Genomic DNA, 27,845 nt, shown 5'->3' with positions numbered 1-27,845 from the left:
AGTTTACTGTCAGAAATGCACTTGTCGGGACTCTGTGGGACTCTCTCATCCTATGAAGTCATGGCTCTCCACTTTCATTTACCGACAGCACGTCACTGAACGTGAGGAACAAACGGGAGACTTTTTCTTGAACAAACTTTGGACCTAAATGATATTCATTTGTATTTAATCCGCAATGGATTTAAGGATGGAGACTTTATATTACCTGCTCGCCTTCGTGTTAACCCGGGTTTGTTCAGGTCTTGGATATGCGGAGTCCAGTGTTCAGACGGGTCAGAGAGCGGCGAGCAGACACAGGTAAGCTATAAATAAATTACCCGTGCGTAAATGTTGTGCGTAAATGTTATCAACCTGTTGCAGTTCCGGTTTGCTTCTGTAACAGAAAAAGAACAGCTGCAATTCAAAACCTTTATTGGAAACGTGTTTATTTTAGAGTAAATGGTGGTGAGGGTCACCCACAAAACAGCTAGTAAGTAAGGTTCGAGGCCCCTGGGGAGTTTCCAGAGGGTCTTTCTTAGAAACATTTGACACCATTTACAGACTGAACAATAAATTGTTTCACTGTTTTTTCTGTATATGTTAAGGTGACTTGCATGTTTGTTGTTGAATATGTGGTTTACCACAATATTCACTATGAAGCTATCACCCTGGATTGTGTAAAATTTGTACAGGGATATTTTATTTCAACCTTTTCTGGTATTTTCAGCCAAAAATATAACTGTTAATTGATAATTCAGCTAAAATAATCCTCTCTCTCCAAAAGAAGTAGCATATGACCACATCTGATCAATATTGAGGATTGTGTTTTTCTGCTTCTTTCTTTCAGTCCGTAATATCAATAAGTCAACTAAAAGTGCCCTTTTAAAAGAACACATGGACTGAATTCTCATTTCTTCAGGAAATATCTTATTGGTGATTTGGTCTTTGACTCAGAATGGGCCCTCAATGGGGAGTAATGGGTGGATGGGGGTATGATGATTCAGGGGGCCCAGAGCTAGACAGGGCTTATAGGGATTACTTTACTATTTACTGTTCCAGAGTCCCAAGTGAAAAGTTTCCAGGAGGCCCACAATCTGTACCAGTGGCCCCCAGTGTCAGGCTTGTTAGAAGTGAGTTTATCATTCTACCCAGGAGATTCCTGCAGTCAAGTAGAGGTGACTGGGTTCTGTGGGGGAGTGACAAGTTGCAGGGACCCTGAACTTGAGACACCATTAATCCCAGAGACTGATATTGAATACACTGTTTAATTCTTTGTTAAGTTATATTGTAACTGTATATGTTGACACGAGTGATCCTAAGGATGCCCCAAACACCCACATTTTGTACCATCACACACTCCAGACACCTTGGAACAGTGTTTGAGTTACTACCTTCAGATCTCAGTGATGGCTGATTAATAGTCACTTGTAAATCAGTGATGGCTGTTGGAGGCCCCGCTCATAAAGCTGTTAATAATGTCAGTGGGCCAACATGTGTATGTTTTTTATTGTGCTGTTGCAACACCATAGTGTGTTATTAGCATGTAATTGAACTTCTGCTTGAGGGCCTGTGTGTGGACGACCCATCCCCCCACCCCCTCCACCCACACACACACACACACACACACACACACACACACACACACACTGACATCTGTCTATTGATGTGTGTGTGTGTGTGTGTGTGTGTGTGTGTGTGTGTGTGTGTGTGTGTGTGAGAGACTTGTTTTTGTGCTTGTAAACAAATTAATAGTGAAATTCTAGTCTTTTGGATGACTGCCGGTTGCTTCAGAAAGTATTCAGACTGTGGTCAGATGCTTCCTGTTTGGGTTAATAATCCCTTAAATGTGTCTTCAGAACTTGACTGGATATGAGGCAGATTGAATGAATTGGACAGAGGATATATAAAGAGAGACACCTGTTTAACCCTCCCGTTGTCCGGGGGTCAAAATGACCCGCAGCTGTGTTCAACCAAGTTCTATTTTATTTTTATATTTTTGGGGATCTTTGGTGACAAGGAGGCAGCCTTCTATAAAAATAAAAATAAAAAATATAAAAATAAAATAAAATAAAATAAAATAGAACTTGGTTGAACACAGCTGCAGGTCATTTTGACCCTAGGACAACAGGAGGGTTAAGATCCCACACTACATGACAAGACACAAACTAAGCAGTGAAGACTCTGTAGACCTTCACATAAAACTGAGGTTAGGCATACAGTAGATAACACCAAGGGTACAATAAATAATTTTTAAAGCTCTGAGTGTCCCCAGAAGCACAATGGCCTCAGGACTTATGAAATTGAAGAAGTTTAAAACCAGGAGGATTCTTTTTAAAGTTGAATGTCTGACCAAACTGACTAACCGAGCAAGACTGACCTTGTCCAGAGAGGTGACCCAGCAATACTAGCACTAACAGAGCTTCGGAAGTCCTCTGAGGTGATGAGAGAACCTGCCAGAGGGACGACCATCTCAGCAGCACCCCATCAATCAGGCCTTCATGGAAGAGCAGCTAGATGAAAGCCACTCTGAGTAAAACACACATGCCTGTTTGCAGTTTGTCAAACGGCTTTTAAAGGGCTCAGAGAACCTGAATTATTTGGACAGAACTCGAAGGTATTTCTGCCAAACACCAGGCACTGCTCTTCAACGCTCTCCCTAAAGTGAAGCATGGTAGTGGCAGTATCATGCTATGGGCCAGGTTATGCTATGGGCCAGGTTTTCAGCAGCAGGGGCAGGGAGGCTGGTCTGAACTGAGAGGAGGATGGATGCAGACAAAAACAGAGAGATCTTTAAAGAAAGCCTGCTCCAGAAAGCAGCGACCTGAGAGTGGAGCGATGGTTACATTTCAGCAGAAGGGTGAACCAAAGCCACAACATCACTGGAGAGGCTTCAGTAGAAGTCTTCGGGTGTCCTAGAGTGATCCTGAACAGCCCGGACTTAAACCCCACAGAACATCTGTGGAGAGATCTGAAAATGGCAGCTCACAGAGGCTTCTGAATCTGAATCTGAATGGAATGGGATAAACTGCCCAAATCCAGGTGTTCAAAAACCTGCAGAGACTTACTCAAGAAGACTCGAGGCTGTAATTACTGTCAGAGGGGCAGTACGGAGGATTAAATTCAGGTTCTTAATACTGTTGAAAATGAGACAATTCTGTTTTTGAGTTTTAATAAATTTGCTTGACTTTGTTATTATGATTATTTTGAGTGTAGACTAATTAAAAATTAAATCTACAAGAGGATAAAGTGCAGAAAGAGAAATGGTCTGAATACTCTGAAGTGTCTGTAGCTGTCCATGCATGTGTGTGAATAAAATAAATCACAACAGAATGTCTGAGTGAATGAATGGCAGATCTCTCACATGTGGTGTGGGTCTGCCTGCATGCCTACATGTGTTTGTACTTAGCCTGAGTGTGTGTGTGTGTGTGTGTGTGTGTGTGTGTGTGTGTGTGTGTGTGTGTGTGTGTGTGTGTGTGTGAGTGTGTGTGTGAGTGTGTGTGTGAGTGTATGGAAGGCAGGCCAAGCTTCTAGGAGTTGAGCTCCTGCAATATGAGCTCCTATCAGGGTTTTCTCCGCATCAGAGCGCAGTCAGTCTGCTGCTGCCTTGGCTGCCTAAGTGATGAGATATGGTCGCACTGTCTGTGTGTGAAGAAGCCGAAGTGTTGGCTACTGTGAATGACGGGAAGTGGGAAGCAGACAGAGGAGGACAACGATGGAGAAAGACTTGATTGACGAAACAGAAGTGAGAGATAAGAGGTCAAGAGAAGGATAGACGAACAGAGGAAAAGGAAATAGATTAGGTATCTGATTGGGAGAGGGTGGAATCAGTGAGGAGAACACAAACTGGCAGGACAAGAGAAAAACCTTAGAAAAGAAACAATCTATCTGGTGGCAAGCGAGCGAGCAGGCGTGACAAGAAAGGATGAAAGAGGGAGGAGAGGCAGGAAGGAGCGACGTGACAAGAGAAAGGGCAGACTGACAGAGGAAGAAGAGGGGGCCCGGCGTCTTCAACGCCCTCCTCCTGCTGAAACCAGTTGGCTATGAAGGAGTCAGCATGGCTGGCCTGCGACACACACACACACACACACATTCAAAGTGATGCATCAGGGAGAGGAATGCTCTGACCCGTTTCAATGCGGTTTGCCCCTGTGACATCTGTTTGAACTCAATTGATTTGTTTTGACAGATGTGTGAAGTATTCCCAAAAGTGGTAAAGGCTGCTGAATGAACTGAAAACTTCCAGCAGAAATCTTATTGGAGGGATCAGGAGGACCCCGAGCTGTCCGACACATCTTCTGCCAAAATATCAGGGCTGCACGATATTCCTTAAGCTGCAGACAGTGAGGGGGGAAGAGCGGGAAGCAGCAGCGTGTTTGAGGCTAGACGCAGGTGGACTGCTGACCTGTTTTGGCTCATTGGCAGTTTGATTGACAGGACATTAGATTACCACAGGAGAGAAAGCGAGGAGCAGACACAGGACAGGCTGCATTGTCTCTCTTCGATCTCATCCATCACACTTATCTTTCCTTACACTTTTCTGAATTAGCAGTGGGGTGCTACATACAGGAGTCATGAAGGTGGACAAATGCACGGTGCTCTTATTCAGTCATTGGAGTTACACATCTCAGGGAAATCCTTCAACACCAGCACAGTCTTTATGTGTCTGTATACTTTTGACCATATATTATAATACAAAACTACTGCAGTCCATAAGTGGAATACATGTAAGTATGCTGTAAAGAATAACCCAACAGATGAACTGCTTGGCCGATATTGACCCATCACAGATAAATCAATATTGACGTATATGTTGGCTGTTACAAAACAACTTTTTTTTACACAGCATAATCCAGAAAAACGATGCTTGGGGTAATTTCGATTGTTTTTTTTGTTTTTTATTTACAACGTATTTATAGTTATTTTTTATTATATCCCCATTGAAGTTTACAGTTTAAGTGCCCTGTTGACATTTTTGACATCGAAGTTTATGTAAAATATGTGACATGAAGTAAATATTTTTGTCAGAAGTGTTTGATAACCACATTTGAGTTTACACATCAGTATTTAAATTTTTTTACTACCTAATATTGGCACCTAAGCTGGGCCCCAAAAATTCTGTTTCACTCGGGCTCTAGTAAAGAAGAAAAATGCATGAAGAGACCTGAGTTGTTGTTTATTTTTCTTATTCCGCTGAAACGTTGATTGTAAACCTAAAGATTTGTTCCTTCATGATTAAATGACAAGCACCTCTTTGTTCTGCCACCATTTGGCTCCAACATGTGCGGATCACAAGGAAAACTAATTCCAAGACATTGATACCCGTTCCACGACCAAAAGATGCCTCATACATGCTGTAATGCAGCCACAAGACACTCTCTCTTCTTCAGTTCTACTCTTCTCACTTTCTTTTTCCACAGATGTTGCTCTCCCTGCCTACATACAGCACCACAGCCACTAAATTGACGTTGTTGAAAATAATTTAGGGAGCTTTAGGAGCAACAATTACTCTTGAGAATGCGACAGAGTTTACCAATCTGGGCATGAGACGGGAACAACTGTCTGTAATTTAGTTCCTCTTAATAATTGCCTCAAAGCAAGTTAATCAACCCCAGTGGCTCCAGCGGGGCAGAAGTAGACTGTGGTTTCAGTTCTCTGTTGTGGTCGCTCAGGATTTTAGCATCAGTGCATGAACAACTTAATGCTTGTCTGTGACAATGCCTGCACATTTCCCTTGGGCCAGTCAAAATGGAAACAGTTGCACTGAAGCATTATCTTAGCCTAGCATTAGGTTTCCGCTATCGGTGGGTGGGACGTAGTATCGTCGGGTCCCCAATCTGATCGAGTCAGATCTACCACCTACGCCTCCCCGGCTCGTCTAAATATGGTCACTTCTGGCTCCAAATCGCTCCGAACTAGCAAGATGCTGACAGCCAAAGTCCAAACTTGAAGGCTCATAATGGCCGTTCACAAACCAATGGCTGAAATCACGGTGGGTTGTCGCTTGGTTGTGACGTGTTTGCTGACATTTTCAGAAATGGCGGAGTTCTTGTTCGCTCGGCAAACACGAACAACTTAACCACTTAAATGTCAAACACTTCACGCACACAATTTCCCATGTTGTAACCATGACCTCGATTCAATGACAGCCTTATACCAGCTGAGCATTAACATGTTAGCATTGTAACTGTGAGAATATTAGCATGCTGATGTCAGCATCAAACCCAAGCAGCTCAAGTATGCGCAGCCTTATGAGCCGCTAAGCAGGTTCTTAAGTTGTTTCTTAACATCTGAATCTTAAAGAGGCTATTGTGACCCTTTTAGAGAACTAAAATGTTTCCCACAATGCACTGCATTATAGCGAAAGAAAAATGTTCACACAGTTACAACATGCCAAAACACACCACTATGTAGCCAGGCAATTACACTAAGAGGATTGTCCTCTTCTTAGACAAAACTTGGAACGGATCCAAATTCACTCTATCTGTGTGATTTTCTCCTTTCTGCTAATTAGGTCCTTAAAAACATCTCCTTACATATGGTAATACAAATGTGGGAAAAGGGATGCTTTGCAGACACAGTCATTGTAACCAAATTACCATCGTTTCCAGCATGGACCGCATTTGAGAAAGCCTTCTTTACTTTGTTTAGATGAACTTACAGAACATTATAGAATCTTGGATTTCTGCCCAACACTCATCACATCCCACCACACCACTCAACAATTGAAACCATAAACCTCTTCTAAAGTCCCTGAATAAATAACATGACAAGACATTTGTACTTCAGAGGAGCTATAAAGATTTACTAAGCTAAAAATCTGGACTATTTTGAGCGACTGTGATTTCAAGGCTTTAAGCAGACTTGAGTTTCCAACACACACGCCTCCATAAATGGCTAAAATTCGAGAGAGCCACAGAAAAATCCCGCAGACCTCCGAACACTGACGTATCTGGGCTATAATGCTAAAGCAAATGGCAGTATCGTGGAAATTCTCTGTATATGTTCGTGACCGTCAGGCTAAACAATCAGAGAGAAGTTTACACAGCCACGCTGTCCTTTGATGTTGGAGCAGGTCCAAAGGGAAACACGGTGTGTGTGTGTGTGTGTGTGTGTGTGTGTGTGTGTGTGTGTGTGTGTGTGTGTGTGTGTGTGTGTGTGTGTAAGTAAAACTGCATTTTTAGGACGGAGTAGAAAGAATGTGTGTGTCTGCCTTTCTGTATGTTTGTCTGTCCCAGTGTGATCACTCAAGCATGAGTGAGTGCACTCGAGTGTGTGTGTTGTTGTCTGTGACAGCCTGTGTGCCTTTCGGTGTTGGTACAGAGGTGTGTCTTTACAAGGGCGTTGTAGGGGGCTCTTGACCTCAGGGTCACAGTTCAAACACTGAGACACACCCCTTTCCATCCACTCATTCAAGTCCCTGTCGAAGCCTTCCCTTGAAGCTAAATGAAAGATCCCTCAACAATAGGCACCACCAAGTGATTTCTTTTTTAAAGTATTAAACTACGCCCCCCTTTTTTTTCTTCTTTCATTCCCTCTTCCTCCTACTTACTCTCTGTGCCACCTTTGTCACGGAATATTCTAGTTTAACCTGCATTCTTCTGTGTAGGACTCATGCAGAGCTGCTATTGAATCAAATAAACCTTGATGTGGGTTGGGATGTCAGACCTCCACTTCCTGCTGGACGGTGAAGTCTGCTGTTTTATAAGAGGTGATATTTATTGGGGAATAAAGCAATGCTAAGACAGGTGTGAGTTCCACTCATGCTGAGTTGTGGCTCTGTAAATAAAATAAGACGCGTACAATGGAGGTTTCACTGCTCTGTGCTTGGCAGAGAAGAAATGAAGACATAGTTGTATGTTTTCCCATTCTCGTTGTCTTAAAGCTCTTGTAATTGAAAATGTAATATAAATAACAGATCATGTGACTATGTGTACTGAGAAGGGACTGCTTAGTTGATTTAGGGAATATTTAGATTTGATGGTAGCTACTAACTCTGTATACCTTCTTATTGATGATCCTATGCATGTTAAAGCTGCTTTCATCAACATTTGCATATTAAAATTGGACTATATAATAGTATCTAATGTGAAAGGAGAAAATCTCACCAACAAACTCAGAAAGAGTTAACATCCGATTTTAGTCCCTCTCAACTCTACCAAGCATTTTAATGTCTTTCAGCTCATTGTTTTAGTTTTACGGCCCACAGTTTTACTGTTTTTCTTCACAGTGTTGTTTTCACATGTAGCTGACAGCTTTAAAAGCCCATTGTACTGCATCAGTTCAGAAATAAATACTAGACAGAGTTAGCAACTAGCTTGTAAAAGCTTTCGGACATTTAGCAGCTTAAAGAGCAGGGCACAAAAAAGTGCAACATGTCAGTAAATATTTTACTTACATTTGATAAATAGACACAAACACAGCTATAAATAAATGTAAATGTTGCTCCATGCTCTTTGGATGTGTAAATAAGCAACACATTTACCATATCAGCTTGAAGGTCATGATATGTAATTGATATGTGTTTACAGCTTTTTTTTTCTGCTGCCTCCATTTTGCCAAGAAAACAGGGTTAAAGGTATACAAAGGAGTTTCTGATTCCCAGTTTTTGCCAGTAGTTTTTTGGCAGGGCCGCTACAGTGAGGCCAGCTCTATAAGTGCTCATGCTTGTCACTGACTGAGTGATATAGCGAATACCGTGTGATTGACAGAGAAAGTCACCATTGGTTGGCCAAATAATGCGACTTCCTGTATCCATTTTAAATCAAAACCCCTTGTTTTATATTAACATGTCATACCTGGTTCAGCATTGTACACGTTTTTGACCTGCTCTTGTTATGGGGGGATTTGTTTGTTTTAAAATATTACTGCTGTTGGTTTAACACTTTTTCACTGATCTACAGTTGGCTGTGAAAATGTGCCAAGAAATGCAGGAATGTGCTAACAAAGGTGGGGAAGACGAGGATGACTTTCTAGCAAAAACAGATGCGAACAATCTTTGGTTTGAAGTGGTTTGAGGCTAAATGGTCAACACTTTTTTAAAATGCCTGCAGCATTCACAAATGTTCTAGATGTCTTGTACGTTTTGTACAGTTTCATAGACTTAACCGTGGCCCCAACTGCAACGTCTTTCTATACTACTTGCCAATCCAACCAGTTAGTCCTCACTCTTCAAGTCTATCCACTTGTAAAAATCAAAACATGGCAATTTGTAACATTGCCTGACTCTTTGGTTTGCCAAATCCACGTAAACGTTTTACTTTACTTTACATTACAATAGCTTTCACAACAACCTTTCCTCCCGCTATGAGCAGCAGACTGCAGCTTCCATAAGCCTTTCTAAGGGAAGCATGACATGGCTACAAATTCAGCCTTCACATTGAGAACTTCACATAAAGTTCTGTAGGCTTAAATAATTTTTGGCTTTACAGCACAATTCTGTGATGATTGTTCCGCTAGCAGGTTATTGAGGTTCAAGGGTTTAAACAACTTGAATGTTTTTGAGGACAGCATTGTATTCTAATTTTGCATTTCTGCCTTTATCTAGTGCTATCTGACAAACACTCTGAAATACATATTGTAGTCATAAGCATTCCGTGATATGTGCTGGAACTGGCGTGTGTATTTGTGTTTTCCTGTAGTGCTGATATCATAAAGGAAACAGGAAGATTGGCTGCTAAATATCCCACTGAAGGGAGGGAAACACACACACCCATGCATGTTCCTTGTCTTACGCCTTCTTTTAACACCCTGTTATGCTGTGAGTTTGAGACTTTGATAGTTGATGTCATTAATGTCAGTTCATAATTGCATATCGTGTGATATTTAAGTGTCGTAAGGAGGAAAGATAATCAGGTTAGATTCAAAATTGCTGTGTGAGTGTTTTCTGTTGGCTGTGAGGGACTCTTGGGAATGTTTGGCTTTGTGTGTGTGTGTGTGTGTGTGTGTGTGTGTGTGTGTGTGTGTGTGTGTGTGTGTGTGTGTGTGTGTGTGTGTGTGTGTGTGTGTCCTTACGATTGTATTTTAAATTTATGGAAAAGATGCCAAGTCTAGTTAGCGGACTTTCATCTCCGCGACTTCTCTGCGGCCATTAGGATTAATGCGACTTTATTGGATTACTGTTTGGAATGCTTAACTTCACGCTGATTAGAGTGGGAGAAGAAAAGGCCTGTGGGTTTGGAGCTGAAATGTTTGGGAAGTGTCACCCATGCAGCAGAAGTTTAGCACATGCTGGGACAAACATAAACAAATCCACTGGTTTTATTTGGTTTTTTGTGTGAAGGGCATTGCCTATAAACACAGACACACACACTTGCCAACACACACGCTTATTCAGTTTTACACTTCGTCATCCTCCAACAAGCATAAAGACTTCTCTCATGTATTTCAGTGAAGTGAAAATCCAGTGATGGAAAGATGGAAACTGAAGCCACAGGGAGGGTGGTGTATGCAGTTAGTCTGGAAGCTGCAGAGATGGATGCTATTATGTATGTATATGTGCGTGTATGTATGCACATCTGTGTTTGCTCACTAGTGAAAAAGTGAGAGATGGTTAAGTTTATTTATACGAGACACAGAGCTGTTCTCCATCAGCCGATAGGGTGTGAGAGTTGCCAACTTTATGCTTTATCTCCTGTCTGTGACACCGACAGTCAGTAAGTCAAGATAATAGATTGGCAGTGCTGTCCCACTGAATCACCGTGACAAAAACAACACAGTGGAACTACAGGCCGAAAAGACTGAGCTGCTCTGCGTTATCACCGCTGTCTCGTTCCCTTCCTCTTGTGTTTGTCCAACTCCTGATAGAGATGTTACAATTCTCAAAAATGTTGAGTTCAAAATACATTGTTCAACAAAGCAAGACCAGAACAAGATAACCCAGTAAACCCTCACGCATCATAATGCAATAAGGAAGAGTGCGATGAACCGCAAGTGTCTGGAAGGACATGAGGGGAGAGAAGCTGTGTTTGGAAGCTCTGGCGGCTGCTGGTTTGAGATGTTGTGTATGATGGCAGAGTTTTCTCTGAATAATCACTCAGGGCTCTGAAGCTCTGATAAAAACATCAATACGAGGAGGTGAACAAGAAGTTCCAAGATGGCTCCTGTTGCGTGTGAACGGGGCACAAAAGATTTACACAAAATTTGAACAAAACAAAACAAAAGTTTCAGGTCCTTGTTTAAATCGATCAAACGACATAACTTGGAATACTCGCTCACGAATGTTATAGCTTGCTCATCATCCGTGCTGCCAACCGTTCACCAGAACAGCAAGGCAGAGTGTAATACAAACAATTCACACATGGATTGCTGTAAGCAACCGCAATTTTGTGGAAATACTCAGAAGGAGCTACAGCAAAGTTTGTACGAATGAGCACTGAACCATTTCAGCCGAGTCACATTCACTTATACTCGATCTGGTGTTCACTTCAGGCGCAGCTGAATACTCCAAAATTCCCAAAAGTTCAAGGCAACATAATATAAACAGTGAATGTAGCAAATAAACTAGATTCACATATTGAAGAGTTTCTGTACAATGTCGTTTATCTGTAATCCATACTGATGTTCTGTATGTCTTATTTGGCAACAAAAAAAAACACATCACACGCAGCGTTGACCTTCAAGAATGAGGACCATATCAGAAATTACTAACATTGAAAAAAAAAAGTTATTCTTTAATTTGCATGTTCTGATATTGATTTAAAGAGCAGATGGAATAATTATGCTAATTAAAACATATTTAAGGTTATGACATAGTTTTTAAAATCCAACTGAGATACTACATGAGATCGTGGAATACATTATACATGTGGTGAAAGAGGTATTCAGATTCTTTACTCGAATAAAGTACTGCAAAAGTACTCAAGTCCTGCCCTCTTAAACTCTACTCAGTTTATTCAAGTGAAAGGTATTTGTTATATTATTCAGTTATTGTTACATATTGATTAACATGTAAGTGGTCTTTGGTGGAGATCATTTCAACTTCTTTTATTTTAATTAATCTTAATAGATACCTGCATCAAATGGACCATGGTGAAGACTTAATCTGCAAAGTAATGAGTAACCTAACTGTCAAATATCAATCAAAGTATTGGACTTAAAAGAACAATATTTTCCTCTGAAATGTTGTGGTGTATACACGAATAACGTCACACGAAATGGAAATACTCAGCAGAAGTACTTTGAAATTGTACAGTACAGTGCTATTGACATTTTCTTTTCCGTTTTTGACCCTTTTTTCATTTAAAAGGGTTTATTCACCAAATATTTGTAAAAATATATTTTATTCCTTACCTTGAGTATAACCTCACCATTACTGGGGAATGGTGGCTCATATTGACGTTGTTATTTTTAAATAAAAACATAACTAATAACTTGGATTTCTGTAGAGGTATATACGGTAATATTGGCTCAGGTGATTTTTCAGCTTACTTAACCCAAATTTTGTCTCAGATATTTACCTCAACCCTGATACAGCGAGGCTAACGGACATTTGCTTGTACTGCTCTTAGCATTGAAATAATACATTTTAAAAATGAACTGCATGTTCTTGTATTTTCACAAACATTTCTTTATTATTCTAGAAAACACCAATAATTGATGTTTGCTAATTAATTGTGATTGATAATTGAATAATTTTTGAACATTGATACTGACAAATGTAATTATTGATTGCTTTTAGCACCAAACCACCATCCATCTTTATGTACCGGTGTAGCGGCAGAAATCATTGACACCTTCACAAACAGTGTTTGTATGGCTAGGGATGTTCTATTTATATGGTAAATGGTCTGTACTTGTATAGCGCTTTATCACCTTTCGGTCTCAAAGCGCTTTAACATGTTTTCCCATTCACCCACTAATGAGACAGATCACCATGCAGGGTGCTGCCATCAGGAGAACATTCACACACCGATGGTACAACATCGGGAGCAATTTAGGGTTCAGTGTCTTGCTCAAGGACACTTAGGCATGTGGACAGGAGGAGCTGGGGATCGAGCCACCAGCCTTCCGATTAGTGTTCAACCCACTCTACCATCTGAGCCACAGCCTCCTGTCCATATACAATATGAATATGATAAAGGTCAACCTGCCCTTGATATATGTTACTCGTGTACATTGAAGAAGAACCTTTACTATAGAGCCTGGCAGCTAATTAATCGTGTTCACTTTCCCACGTACAGTAGCATGAAGAGGAGGCCATGAGGGGGTTGGGAGGATCAAACCATGATAAACGCTCCGTGTCAGGGAGACTAGCTCAGGAATGAAGGGGAGAATCGCGGTCTTGGAGGGCAGAGGGGAGAAGTGTAGTCAGAGTGAGCAACACAGAGGAAGAGATAGAGAGAAAACAGAAAGAAAGATAAGAGGCAGATAATAAACAGAGGTGGACAGGGAGCGAGGATGATAGGAAGAAAATGTGGGCAAGGATAAAAAGATTAAAAAAGGAGTTACACACAGGAGGACATAAAGCAAGAGAGAAAGAGTGACGGACAAAACGACAGAGAGACGAAAGCTGCTGATTGACTTCCCAGCATGAAGGAACTCCTTGTATGCTCCAACTTTTATCTGTAAACCCTTCATAGTTCTCCTCAGATGAATCTGAGAGTGACAGTAATTGGCCATAATAACCACCAGAGAAATAGCAGTGGATGGGGATTCTGGGTAATATGAAAATGATGATAGAAAGTGACTGAAGGACGTCTGTGTCTTAAATTTATCTGCAGTTGTTATCACTAGAGACATCTGAGGGTCAGGGGAGGTCAGGGCGACGAAAACAAACTGACTGTTGGAGTGTGAGGGAGTGTGGGGGTTACTTGTAAACCTGTCTCTGACTTTGAGCCTAAAAGCATGTTAATGGGGACATTTTTGTCATGTTAACTCATTTTTAACAACCTTTTAATGGGAGTTATTTTAAAATCAATATTTGAGTTGGCTTCAAAAGTATGGCTTAAGGTTAAATCTGAATCTGAAGCAACTATAATGAGTATTATTTTACTAACAATGGATTAAATGTAGTGTGAAGAGTTCTTCATGGTGAAGCACTTTTGTTATTTCAGCCACAGCAGGCAGCTGTTTTCAGTGAGAAATCTCTAAACCACTGTACAGGACTCGCCCAGAGCCAAATAGCAGATATAGTGAGTTTGTGATTATGAAGCATTTTGGAGCTAAAGAGAAAAATCTTCCCCTAAAGTCTCAGTGACATAGTACATAATGTAAAAAGTAAATCATTTGAGTGAATATTTGTCTCACATTTGCCAGCTGGCTACAAATATGACTGCAAATAAAAGCTAATATTCTCTGTCTGCTGGATGTTTAAAAAAAGCAAGCGTTTACTAACAGGTTACCTAAATCCTATGTTTTTATGTTGGACAGATAATTGTTTCCAGTCAGTGTTAAGCTAAGCTAACCATTTTCTGACCCTTGCCCTTGTTATTATTGTTATTCCTGTGCTGTATTAAGGTGCCTCTAAAGTGTGAAACATCAAGAGAGACTTAACTTTGGAGGATACCAACTTCCAGACTCATGTAGGAGTTACTGTAGCTGAAGCTTAAAATGCATTTTTGTACAGAATGACAACTGAATTTCATCTTTCATCTTTTCCAATGAACTTGGTACCACTTCACAACAGTAACTCTTTAAATGTAGCCTACATAAGGGAACTGAGTAGCTCTTAAACTGACTTGTAGTGAGAAAATAAATCTGTGTTTTCAGATTAATATTTGGATAATATAGTATTTTAGTTATAAATATTTTTATCGAGTGTTTGGGGAATGATTGTTACCACTGGTAGGTTTTTACAGAGATATTCTGTATAAACACTACAATGCCAGATGTGCCTGTGTGTGTGTGTCTGTGATTGTGTGTGTGTGTGTGTGTGTGATTGTGTGTGTGTGTGTGTGTGTGTGTGTGCGTGTGTGTGCGTTTGTGTGGGCTGGTTGGAGTCAGAGAGGCAATACAATGGCAACCATTGTTAAAGTCGTGCAGTTATCTGAACTGATCTGACATTTGCACCAATTTCTCTTGAGTGTTGTACAGAATAATAAACGATTCCTGGGTTTGAGATATTGATCTCAAAACTATCAGTGGAGCCTCACAATCAAAAAGTGAACAAATTTTTTCATTATTATTTTTTCAAATCTTTGTGTGACAAATAAAGAACAGAACCGGAGTGTGTATACCGAGTGAGCTGCTATGTTTGTGTCAACGCCTGGCTCTAAACTTAAACTCTCAGCCGTCACAGCCATTCATTTTTAATTTCCTTTCCTGTGTGTGTGATCTCATAGGAACTGGTGTGCTTATGTGGTGACACGCACGGTTAGCTGTGTGATGGAGGACGGGGTGGAGACGTACATCAAACCGGACTATCAGCGCTGCACCTGGGGCCAGTGTCCTCGAGTGGCGTGAGTATCCATTCTTCTCAGTGCTTCACATCCCCTCTAATTCACCATCTCTGCCGCCGGAGTCTAATCTGTATTCAGTCCTGCTCCTTGAACTTCCTGTCCTCAGATCCACAAAAGTCTGTATCCCCTTCTCATCTGTCGTCTCTCCCTCTGTCCTGTCTGTAGACAGTCCATTTTCTCCACTCTTTTCTGTTGCTGTCTCTTGAGTCTGCACAGGAAGGTTGTAACTGTCCCTCTGTGTGTATCCAGAACATCACTGCAGACATGATTACGGCTCCATATTTGACTGGTTCAGTGATAAACTGCTGGTCTCAAAGTCTCACGTTTTGCGGTGGTGCAGCTCCAGTCTCTCTGGTGCCGACATGGGAATATCCAGTTTTGCAAATATTGGAGCAAATTTACAAGAAATGGGATTGACTCAAAGATTTTTCCAAATGTGCATGTCATGGTTGCAAGAAAACATTAATCAAGCGCCGCTGATGTTTTTCCTCTTTTGAAGTGTTCACTATGTTGTGTGACCCTGGCCTGGCTGCTTGATCCCTGCGTCTGCCAGGGGCCTCGGCCTAAACCTGGGCTATGCTAAGAATGAAGCCAACAGGGGTTCCAGGCACCACAGTCTAGTCTCCTACCCTGTAAAAACAATCTCTTCTTCTTACTCTGTCTTTCTTTCTTTTTATGATTCTCCTCTTTTCTCTTCTCTTTCTATAACTCTGCCTCCATTTCTCTGAGCCCTGTTTTGTTTTTAATCGGAGAGGACTCTATTTTTCTCAGCCTTTAGGGGGAGAAACCTGGAAGATGAAATCTTTTTTTATGGCACAGAAAATACTCTGCGATACCTACTGTGATGTTTGTGGATTGGCATAAAAGGGAGAAATCTGCTGAACTCACATTGAGGGCTTGTTAAGATGCCTGTGACGCTGCTTTAAATCTTTATTGAGAGTTCTGTCCAATTCCAGTCTATTTTTTGCATTGTTCCTAAAACAGGGAGTCTCCTCAGTCGCACTGAATGACACATTAATAATAAAACTACAGCAGAGCTTTCCAAATAAGACATGGATATTATTTCAAAGGAAGATGAACAGGAAATGAAGATTAAGTACTGGCTACTGTAAATGTAGTGGATTTCTTTTGGAAAATGAGACAGGAAAGTTTACAAAGCATTCAGAATCCCATCCATCAGCAGGAGATGATTTGCAACCATTTCCTGACATTTAATGAACCTATGAAACAGCGGTGGTATTCAGTTTAGGGTTCAGAAACATTACAGGTCAGTGACTTGGTCATCAGGATCACACTGCAAATTTTAACTCTTATATTGCCATGAGTTTAAGACACAGATCTACAAGGCTAATAGTCTACAGCCTTGCTAGAGGCTCTGTGAGGCTATTTGTAAGCAATGCATCACTTTGAGCTAAATGCTAATGTCAGCATGCTAACAGGCTGAAAAGGACAGTTCTGATGTCTATAACTATCATGTTAGATTAGCGTCAGAGCAAGCATGTGGATATAAATTTGCTCGAAACAAAAGGTATAGCTAGAACTGGTGTGAATGTCAGGTGGATTTTTACAGGAATTTGGTCATAAAGCAAGACAGTGGATCTAGAGGAGAAGTAAAGGGATCCGTCAGTAGGATTCATCTGTTTGGACTATCATGGCTGAAAAAATGAACGTCAAGTCCGAACAAATGAAAATTTAGTTAACATTTCACTGTGTGTTTCATCCTCAGCTACCGGACGTACAGGAGGCCGAGGTATAAGGTTGCTTACAAGATGGTGACGGAAATGGAGTGGAAGTGTTGCCACGGTTACTCAGGGGAAGACTGCCACAACGGGCCCCAGGGGACCGCTGACACTCAGGTCAGCGGAGGGCGACCTCGCGTCACTCAGACGAGCCACAACACAGGCGGTGGACAGCGAGGGGGAGAAGGTAGGGAGGGTTCCCTGGAGTCTAAAGTGAATGTCATTAAAATAATGTTTTATGTTAATGCCATGAACTTACTTTTGTGAACTAGTATCAAAACTTTCACATGCTTAAGATGTTTTGATAAGCACCATTATATGATACATCACTGTAAAAGTCTGCTGCATTAGAAGCCCTTGAAAACTTAATAAGAAGCCATCAAAGGTCAAGTTTGGGAGAAAAACATGCTCAGTTATTATTTCTGAAGAGATTAACACTCTACAATCCAGCATATCTGCTCCATCAGGATGGTGTGTGTGTGCTGTGATCAGATCGGCTTGACAGTGCTGGCAACACGAGTAAATAACTCCAAAATTTTCTTCAGACTTTGTTGCTAACTCTGACTGGTGCTTGGAAGTAAATGACATACATTTTTCCCAACTGAGCTCCACTGCGTTCTGGACAGTTTTCCAGTAAGAAAAGAAGCACAATTACAGAAATATTTCAATTGAAATTACCAACACAGTTTAAACTGTTCATGTAGGATCCCATCGCTCACAGTGAGAAGCAGAAGGTTTCATTGTAATGCCTCATAAAGTTTTCTTTTGTAAGCAGTAAATATAAAATATAACTGGACATTTTGCGCTCCACTTTCATTTTGTCTGTTCCCTCTTCTCTGTCTCCTTTTGTCCAGGTGACTCAGAGAAGATCCTAAAGCTGGAGGACACCATCCGCGGTCTGACCAAAGACCTCCACAACATGCAGACCACCATCCACGGCATAAACCAGAGGCTGTATGTATTTATTGTTTTCAATACATCATGTATATGTGTTACTTCATAGAGGGAGTTCATCTGCTCACTGAAATTCTGTTTAAGGAAGTTCAGCAAATTCAAATTTGCTAGTCTTCTTATCACAGAAGACGTACAGCGCACGGTATGTCACTTCCTGTTTATGATTGGTTATTGTGTCAGGACAGTTGACTATGCTTGTTTATTGAAATGTATGGATAGGTAGACATAAAGAAGTAGTTTTCATCTAGAGTTTAGGATACTGTGTAAATACACAGACTTACATGTGCATAAGCAGAATCAGTTCAAAGAACTTATGTCACCTAATTAGCAACATAATTGTTTAATTAGTATCACGTTACAATAATGCTTTAAACATAATATGATTGCAGTAATGCATTACTTTGTTAAACATAACCTCCAACACTGTTTATAACAAATCTTGGCTGGAAGAAATGTAAACTTTTCTTTCGTCCAGACCTGGACTAAATGGAGTCATCGTTCCTGCTGACTCAGCGCAGCCATACATGAAGGAAACCATCAACAACATCCAGAACAAACTTGACCATCTCTATAACAGGACACAGGTAATCCACATGTCATACTCTGGCTGGGTAGATGTCTGTAATTTAAAAGCAATGATAGACCACATTCATTCATATGAATATTGGGTTGTTCAGGTCCATGATCAAACCCTGCTAAACATCAACAACCACCTTGTGAACGGAGGCAGCAACGAACTGGATGGAGAAGCAAGAGGAGGAGGAGGCGGAGGTGAAGGTGGAGGAGGAGGAGGAGGAGGAGAGGGGGGGAACCAGCTGAACTCTCTGAAGGAGGAGATACTGACGGAGCTGGAGAGACGTGTGTCTCTGTCCTGCTCTGCCTGCCAGGTGAAACTCAATATGTCATAATCACATCAACATGGCAAAAAACATTTAATGTAATTTGTTGCACTTATTTCCCATCTCTCCCTGCGAGGCGCTAAAGCAGTAAAAACTAATGACCACATGCAGGCAGTAATACAATAAATCAGCACTCCAGCATAAACCACTGTACAAACAAATAATAAAACTATAAAACATGACTTTGAAAAAAAAGCCCATAATCACGCAGTTAAAGAAAGATTAAAAAGAAAAATGAAAATAAGGCCAGACAGTTTTCCAGCTGTTTGGAAAAATTAGAGACCTAGGATTATTCATCAAGCAGATTTTATTTGTATAAATCGGGTTTTTATTGTCCTCACATTAAAGTGCAGTCATGGGCCTCTAGGCATAGACACATAAAAGGCCCTCCTCTCCGATCTCCCCCCCGTTACCCACAAATATTTAATATTTTTGTTTTTATTCTGTTGGTTGAAAACTGTGTCTGAACTTAATAAAGAGACGTGGTATTAAGCCTTTCAAAATTTTAATCAGACCTACACTGTCACTGCTGACAACAAATACCATAAAATACCAGTACACTATGAAGAGCAATATAGAAAAGCTTTAAAGAAAAGCCTGTTAAACTTCTACTTTCCTAAAGCTGAGCAAATTTTTTTTATATAACTGCATAACTGAAGCCTCAGTATGCACTTTGTAGCTGTGTTATGTTGGAAAATATTTATTAAAAATGAATTTGGCATTTTGGCAAATACTCAATATCAACATATCAGGAACAAAACCGTGTGATCAAGACACCCTTACTTTGAACTGAGCTCTGTAAGTTTTTTTTAGCAAGAAAAGCTATCTTTAAACACTTGTCTGACCTTGGGACACCATCACTCCTTTAGCCTGTGCCTTGCAGGCTCTTGCAGTAATTATCAATGAATACAATACAATATATTTAATCCAGTATCATGCCAAAGTATGTAAAATACCCGTCAGTCCAATATAGAATACCATGTCTGTCACGTTTGGCCTCATCTGGGAGTAAACAGTAGGGAGCCTTAATTTTAGGCCCAAAATAAACACAAAAGAGCATAGTTTGGGTTAAATATGACATGGTCGCGATTTAGTTAAGTTTTGGCACAAAACCTTCTTGGTCAGGGATAAAATGTATAATTTTATGTAGGTAATGAAACATACATTATATAAGTAACTTAAAAGAAACTCACGTTAACTTTTGCTTTGTCACAAACTCAAACGCTGGTCTCTCGGCTTGTTCCATCAAAACCTCCTCCGAACTCATTACTACATGGACTTTATCACTCTTTGTGCCCCATCCTACCACCTCCTTCTTAAAACTCGGTCATATGTGTGTGTGCAAAACATGACACTGACACGGTATCTTTTAGTGGACTGATGAGTGTATGACATTACATTGGCGTGATACCAGGCTGATACATTATACAGTGCAATGCAATATGCATACGTAATATATACAGTATTGTTTTACTCTCGATGAAATTGCACCTATCAAGAAGCAAAGCTCTTCAGATATTAATGGTCTCTGAAAAAACAAAGCATCATAGGTGCACACCTGACTCTGATAAAGGGGCAATCTGAAAACTTAGAAAATAAGGTACACAACACTTTAATAAGAAAGTTTTCCCAATGTTGAACGTGGTCAGAATGCTTTTCATGTGAATCCTCAGATCAAAAAACAAAAGTCACAACTGATACGAGCTGTACAACTTAATGTCCTCATGATGCCTTTCTCCTCAAGGCCGGTGTGGAGGACCTGAGGCGCCAGCAGCAGGAGGACCGGGACAGGATCAGAGCCCTGGAGAAGCTGATCAACTCCATGGATCAGCACTTGAGGCAAAGCTTGGAAATCTCCCGCAAGGAGACGGAGCGCTCCCAGGCCTGCTGTAACACAGTCACCGAGCTGGAAAAGAGGTTGTCTGATGTAGACGGCCGAGTCACCTCAACTGCAAACAAGTGTGACACCATCAAAGGGCGGCTGGACAAGGAGCTAGCTGGGACAGGAGGAGGGAAGGGAAGAGTGACAGAGGACCGGTTCAATGGTAGGCTGAGAGAACTGGAAAAGAAGTTGAATAACACAGTGAGGAAGACCGAACAGAGGTGCACTAACACCGGGAACAACATTAAAGACACCGTTCAGAGAGATTTCACCCAGCTGCGCAACATGGTCGTCAGTCGGCTGGATGACCACAGCTTCAAGATCGATAAAATAGAGCTGGATGTGGCTGTCCTTGGAGACACAGTGACAGACCATAGTAGACGTTTAAGCAAGCTGGAGAACAGTACGACCTTCCTCGACAGAAGGCTCACATCAACCACAAAAATGTGCAATGAGACCTGCGGGCCTAACGGAAAAGGTCACATCACTGATGACACTGTGAAAACCTTACAGTGGAGGGTTGTGGCCAACCAAGAAGAGATCCAGAAGTTTAACACCAAACTGAACGATCTGTCTGTGTCAGGAGACTCACTGATTGACAAAGTGATCAACTTAACAAATGATGTCAAAAAGATAATAGCTGTAACAGGAGAGAACGGAGAGAACTTCAACCGAATTGTTAATGAGATTGAGACATTGGGAAATGATTTTGAGGACTGTTCTATTTGCAGCTCCGTAGAACTGGACCTGCGCCTGCTTACCAACTCCACAATGGATGGCCTTAACAGGTGCCAGACAGAGCTGACGGATCTGCGGAGAAAAGTGGACTCCGGAGAATCTGTGTGCTCTCAGATTTGCTCCAACCTGCAGGAGGAGGTGGGACGACTCAGGGAGGAGGTGGAGGAATGTACAGGCCAGTGTAAAACCAACATAAACGATCTGAAGAAACGTCTGGATGGTCATTCTGTCCATAGTGGAAGATTAGGAGGCGATCTGAAGTCCATCCAAGGAGAGCTGGCTGGGGTCATGTTCACATTCAACTCCATTAATGACACTCTGAAGGGCCTGGGGAGGACTATACAGACACACGGCAACACGCTGACTGATCTGACCAACAGCAAGGATGACATCATCTCTGAGGTAAGATGAGGTGATGATGAAGACATACTACAGATACTAACCCCTGTGTGTTATTGTATATCTGACCTTTGTGACTCTGTGTGTTAAAGCAATGCCTACTCAGCACCAGCCTGGTGTTCCCAGACCCAAATTCACAGTGTAAAAAGATCTGAGCGCTCTCCATAGGGGATCATTTCCGGTCGTTGCATTTTAATGGGTAGATTAACCTCAAGTAAATTTAGAAAATATTGTAGCAACCTTTAACCTATCGGCACTGACCCTCGTATGTTCAAAGCCAAAGACCCTTATCAGATTGTATAATTTTAGTGAAGAGTGGGGGCTTCTGGTCAGGCTTTTAGAGGCACTGAGTTCATGGACTAAGATTCTACTAACAAGTCCAAGAGTTGCGATCGCCTCTGTGCTTTGACCTAAAAGCAAAGCATTAGTTGCTATGCTAACACCTTCTCAGTGACAACGTTAATATATTTGATTTAACTGGCAGAAACTATGATGTTTGCAGAGTTCACCATCATTGTTTAAGGTGCCAGCATGGTTACATTTGCTACATAACAATAAACTACAGATATTTTGCAGGTATTTGGCTAGAAGCTTCTTGACACACTGAAACATGTTGCATGAGAAACTAAGGGATTGCCAATATCACGAGGCTTCATCTGTATAAAATGTTCTGATAATTTATCCAGCAGCCGATGAGACATTTCATGTCAAGCTCGTGGCAACAGAAGATACAGTATTTGAGTCTAGACCAAATTTGCGTCCTTCCGTGATGCAAAGGGGCCTAAAAATGAAAAAGTAATCATAATTTTACTTAAATAAATAATTTCCCCCATCTTTCTTATTTTAATGAACGTTTTTGTCACGCCACAGATTTATCTTGAGACCCATTTAGGTCCCAAGGTTGGGATCTACATTCTTGGGCTGCATTTTAAACTTGCCCCTTGTATTAGGCAGAAAACATGGTGGCATGGTTGGTAACAGCACTGATGATCTATGTGTTGTCTTTTTAAACTGAAACATCACTTTTCTTTATGTTCTGTAAAAACAATATTATGCCAGTCAAACATACATCATGGTTATCTTGGCAACAGTGTCTTCACATAATATTATTGCAGTTATGAAAATATTTAAACATACCATAAATATTTGAGTTTTCTTGCATATTTTTGTGTGTATAAGAGACCATTGGAAAATAAACTGTAACAAAGACGGGAAAAAAAAAAGTATATTTTTAGTCAAACTTTGTCAAAAGAAACTCACCCAAAACGCAGACATTAACACGTTTCTACATTCTCTTCAAGGTGAACCACTTGCAGAAGGAGCTGATTGAGCATGTGGACGACTCGAAGATACAATTCGGCAGCCTGGGCAAAGAGATCCAAATAATTAGGAACAACTATGTGACGGAGGTGGAGGAGTGCCGGCGGTCCAGCGATGGTCTGGACCGAAGGCTCTCCAAGCTGGAGGGCATTTGTGGACGCTTCGACTCCTTCTCAGACAGCCTGGAGAAGATCAAGGATGGCCTGAACCGACATGTGTCCGGGCTATGGAGCTGCGTTAATGGACTCAATGTCACCGTCACGTCTCAAGGAGAGGTTATCGACGATATCCAGAACGTCCAGCTGGAGAGTGTTCACTCCAAGATACACAGGCTGAACTCGTCACTGGTGGACTTGGTCCGACAGTTCCATAAATTCACAGTAGAGGACTTTATGGGTGAGTCACAGAGGACAGAGGGCATGGGATCTGACTTTTTGTCTAGAGATAGGACTCACTGGAAGGGAGACTCGGTGGTGGTGGGGGGAAAAATAGCCCAAAGAAAGAATTTAGGCTGTCATCTTTAAAATAATTCACTTAAAAGCCTATCAAGTCTGGCTGAAGGAGAAGTTTTAGTCAACTTGAAAGTGAAAGTCATGCTGTGAGTCAAACCAGGTTAAATGTCTTGACTTTCTTGGCATATTCTACATGTTCTTGGAATCCTCCTCAGGGATACAATTTCTGGTAAAGACGATTCTCAGTCGGTTGTTTTCCAGCTGTGCTGTCTCACCAAACATTCCTCTCCTTCAGGTCCACCTGGTCTACCGGGGCTCCGTGGAGAGAAAGGGGAACAAGGAATCCATGGTCCTATGGGACCCGTAGGGAGGGTGGGACCTCCAGGCAGAGAGGGCAAGCAGGGACCAGGGGGAGTTCCAGGTAATAACATCAAACTTTTGCAGAATATAGGAACGTTTAAAGATTTGCAAGTTGTATCTTTGATCTGTCTTCACATCGAGCATAAATAAAATGTGATAAGAATAGAAAATAAACTGCATGAAATTGTATTGTTGGATGATGAACTCTGTTTTTATCTTGCAGGTCTCAGAGGTGAACAGGGTATGTTTTGTTCTTACTAAACAACAGATGAAAGCACTCATCAGTCTTTGATCTTTAATTCACACTAGCTCCCACTCTCTGTCTCTGGTCTGTCATCAGGTCCTGCAGGGTCTGATGCCCACGTGCCACGCCTTTCTTTCTCTGCTGCACTGACTCGCCCGATGAGAAGCACAGGAACCATAGTGTTCAACGAAGTCTTTGCCAATGAAAACAATGTCTACGATCCCAAAACAGGTGAGGTATAGTACGACTGGAATTACAGTAGGTGCTTGTCAAGTCAAAAGGTATCTAAATATTATAGGTATCCTTCAATATAATGTGTCTTCAAAGTGCTTCAACCACAGGATTTGCTCACAGAAAAAAGTGTAAAATAGATAAATAAAGTATACTTTAATGATGTAGTCCAGAATCACATATTTCGATACTATATGTATGATGCTTATGTACTTAATACAAGTAAACATACCACTTGAACAGGGTAAAACTACTTCCTTTCAGGTAAAAGCCCAGCATTAAGAAGGCTACTTAAGTACATACGTATTATCACTGTGCTGAAAATATCATAAGTAATATTAGTGGTTATTGAAATAGCACCTGTGACTGATATGATACTGAGGATGAGATTATTTGATTAATATTGGTCATCATTGTGTAAAAGGCATTTTACTTTCATAGCTGCTAAAATTGGAGCTTTAAGCTATTTTAGATACAGTTAGCTAGTTTAGTCCAGCGGGTCCTAACATAGGGTTCAGACCACTTCAAAGGGTCACAAGATAAATTTGAGTTGTGGAATGATTGATAGAAGAGACTAGAAGACAAAATAAATGCATTTCTGTGAAAGAAAACCTTGGTTTTATGAAACATCAACCCAGTATCACGCCAAAGTGTGTAATACATTTGTCAGTCCACTACAGGATACAGTGTTAGTGTCATGTTTTGCCTCGTCTGAAGTAGAAGGAGCCATTAAACACAATGGGGTGGGTTTGCAAAAAGAAAAAACATTTAGTTAGGTTTAGGAAAGTATTATGGTTTGGATCAAAACTAAAGTTTTTTATGAAAGCATGAGCAGAATTGAAGGGTCAGCTCTCATTGCTAACAATGTTTTCTTTTAAGAGGTCACAAGCAAAATTTGATCTTTAACAAATTTGATGAGGTCATCAAATTTTCATGTAAAATGTGGAAATTGTGTGGAATAACCTGTGTGAAAGGGTTCCTGCTGAAAATTCAAATGTCATTCTTTGATACACTACATTGACAGAAATGTGGTGCTGAGTATCTAAAAAACAAGCCAAATCAAACCAGAACTATCTGTTTACTTCACTCCTGTGGCGAGAACCCATTTTAGGTCATTGTTTATATTTGGGTGAAGTGGCCCTTTAAAGTTTTTCCCCATGAATTGGTTTCTGAATACGATCCAAGAGGCTACTGATCTTTTAAAGTATTGTTTAGCTGAACCAAAGTTCACACAGTTGAGGGAAGCATTGTATCCACCATGCTAAAAACACAGTCTGATCTCATCATACACAGCCAATGCACACCATCAGTGTTGTCCTTATGCCCTCTTTCCACCCTCCAGGTTACTTCACTGCTCCTGTGAGTGGGAAGTATTTCTTCAGTGGTATATTGACAGGCCACAAAAACATGAAGATCGAGGCCGTGCTGTCCAAGTCCAACACTGGAGTCGCCCGCGTGGACTCAGCCGGGTATCAGCCCGAAGGCCTGGAGAAGCCGATGGCAGAGGCCAAACTCATCCCAGGAGCTGTGGCCGTCTTCAACATCATCCTGCCCATGGAGGCCGGGGACACAGTCTGCATCGACCTCGTAACCGGCAAGCTGGCCTTCTCCTCGGAGCCTCTGACCATCTTCAGTGGGATGCTGCTGTACTAGACCGTCTGATCTGATCCGTGTTAAACTTTCAGTGTTAAACTTACAGTGTTTCAGAGTTTCTAATTTGTCGGTTGGACTCCAGAGACAGAGCCATCGGCAGGGCGGTCAGGGAGACTGATATAACTGGACTGGATTTATTCAGTAAAGAGGAAGATACTTTATATTTTATATTTTACACATGCTAAGAAGGATGGAATAAGCCTTTTCAACCACAATGATTTGTTTTCACAGCTTTAAGGAAAACTATTTGTGCAAAGAGCCATTGTGTTTTTTATTCTTCTACATTTTTATTTTCTTCTGAGAAAAAAAGCCACTGCAGGGTTTTCTTATATCTCCATATTTTCTTTCCATTCTGTAAACTTGAATTCGTTACTCATTACAACAACATTTAGTTCAGGTCTCACTTTGGTAAGAAAGGATGTGGGTTTTTTTTATGTGTGTGTGTGTGTGTGTGTGTTATCCACCCACGGCCTATCAAGTGTTCAGAGGTCATTATACAATCTTTTTTTTTGTTCATTCTGATGTAGTTTTCTTTTCACATTGCTTACAGCTTCATTCTGACCACAAGCAAATTCCCAGAAATAGAATGGTGAATGCCAATTGTGTTGGAAAAAAATGCAGAGTGATGTAGGCGGAGGGGACACAGTCCAAACCACTATTCTTTAGGAGGAAATGCACAAATGAAGTCACTGACAGTTCAGTTCAGAAACCACAGGATTTTATAAATCATACAACAGCAAAACAATAAGACCATTTTAGGACATCAGCTCTGCCCAGAAAGACACGGGGAGAAGGAGTAGGAGGAGGTTGGCCAGGGGGGAAGAATGGGGATTTTTTTTTCTGTGTCCTAATAAGGGACATCAAACTGTGTGGAGGATCAAGGAGTTACAGTTATGAAGCTGTTACTATCAGTCCATCTCACAGTGGAATTTTTATGTAAAGCCAACAACAACAAATAATGAAGCTACACATATCTGTATTTCTATGCTACAAATCTGACCTCTTTGATGAACACACACACACATCCTGCCTTGGTTTTCTTTAAGTATGCATGATACCAAGTTTGTAGATATTCTTGAATGGATTTTAAAAAAAAAAACATTGCACATTATCTGCAGATCGGGCTACATTTTATTCACATGATGGCTTAATACTTTATCCACATATTGTGCAGATTTGTTTTCGCGCAGGAAAGACTTGATCGTCCTCAGTCTTCAGTGTGGGAATTTAATTTGATATGTGTCCATGCATTGTATAACCTCGACGGATTGTAAATATTTTTCAGCATATGTGCCCTTATAAGATTTGTGTAAGTTACCACTTCACCTTTGCCAGGTACTGTATATGTTTTGTAAGTTTTGACAAATGTGTGCCTCAAATACAGATTTTATCCCGTTTAACAAAGCTCATGTCAACAGTCTCACTTTTATCCTTTCGTTTTTCATTTATTAATAACCCATGCACTGGTTTTTACACACTGTTCAGCCCACTTTGGACTTCACATATTTGATCTGGCACCCTTTTGGCCTTCTCAAATACACGCAGCTGGGTTGACTTTTGTTTCTGGCTCCTACTTAAACCTCTCATCTCTTTGTCTGGA

The 27,845-nt window shown here is 41.0% G+C and overlaps 1 protein-coding gene across 1 annotated transcript; it reads left to right on the top strand.

The window, feature by feature from the left end:
* Positions 1–27,649, top strand: emilin1a (elastin microfibril interfacer 1a). Its single transcript, XM_069158675.1, has 12 exons — positions 1–297; positions 15,258–15,374; positions 17,101–17,300; positions 17,968–18,067; positions 18,543–18,651; positions 18,745–18,954; positions 20,711–21,988; positions 23,287–23,701; positions 24,053–24,178; positions 24,341–24,358; positions 24,458–24,592; positions 25,935–27,649. The coding sequence occupies exons 1-12, from the start codon at positions 176–178 to the stop codon at positions 26,243–26,245; spliced, it is 3,141 nt and encodes a 1,046-aa protein (XP_069014776.1). The 5' UTR covers positions 1–175; the 3' UTR covers positions 26,246–27,649.
* Positions 27,650–27,845: the final 196 nt, after the last annotated feature.

Source organism: Embiotoca jacksoni, unplaced genomic scaffold (assembly GCF_022577435.1).
Source record: "Embiotoca jacksoni isolate LCO1_2020_lvr unplaced genomic scaffold, fEmbJac1.0.p SCAF_23, whole genome shotgun sequence".
NCBI classification, from domain to species: Eukaryota; Metazoa; Chordata; class Actinopteri; family Embiotocidae; genus Embiotoca; species Embiotoca jacksoni.
Note: the sequence above shows the minus strand (reverse complement) of the source record. Positions and strands in the feature narration are given on the sequence as shown.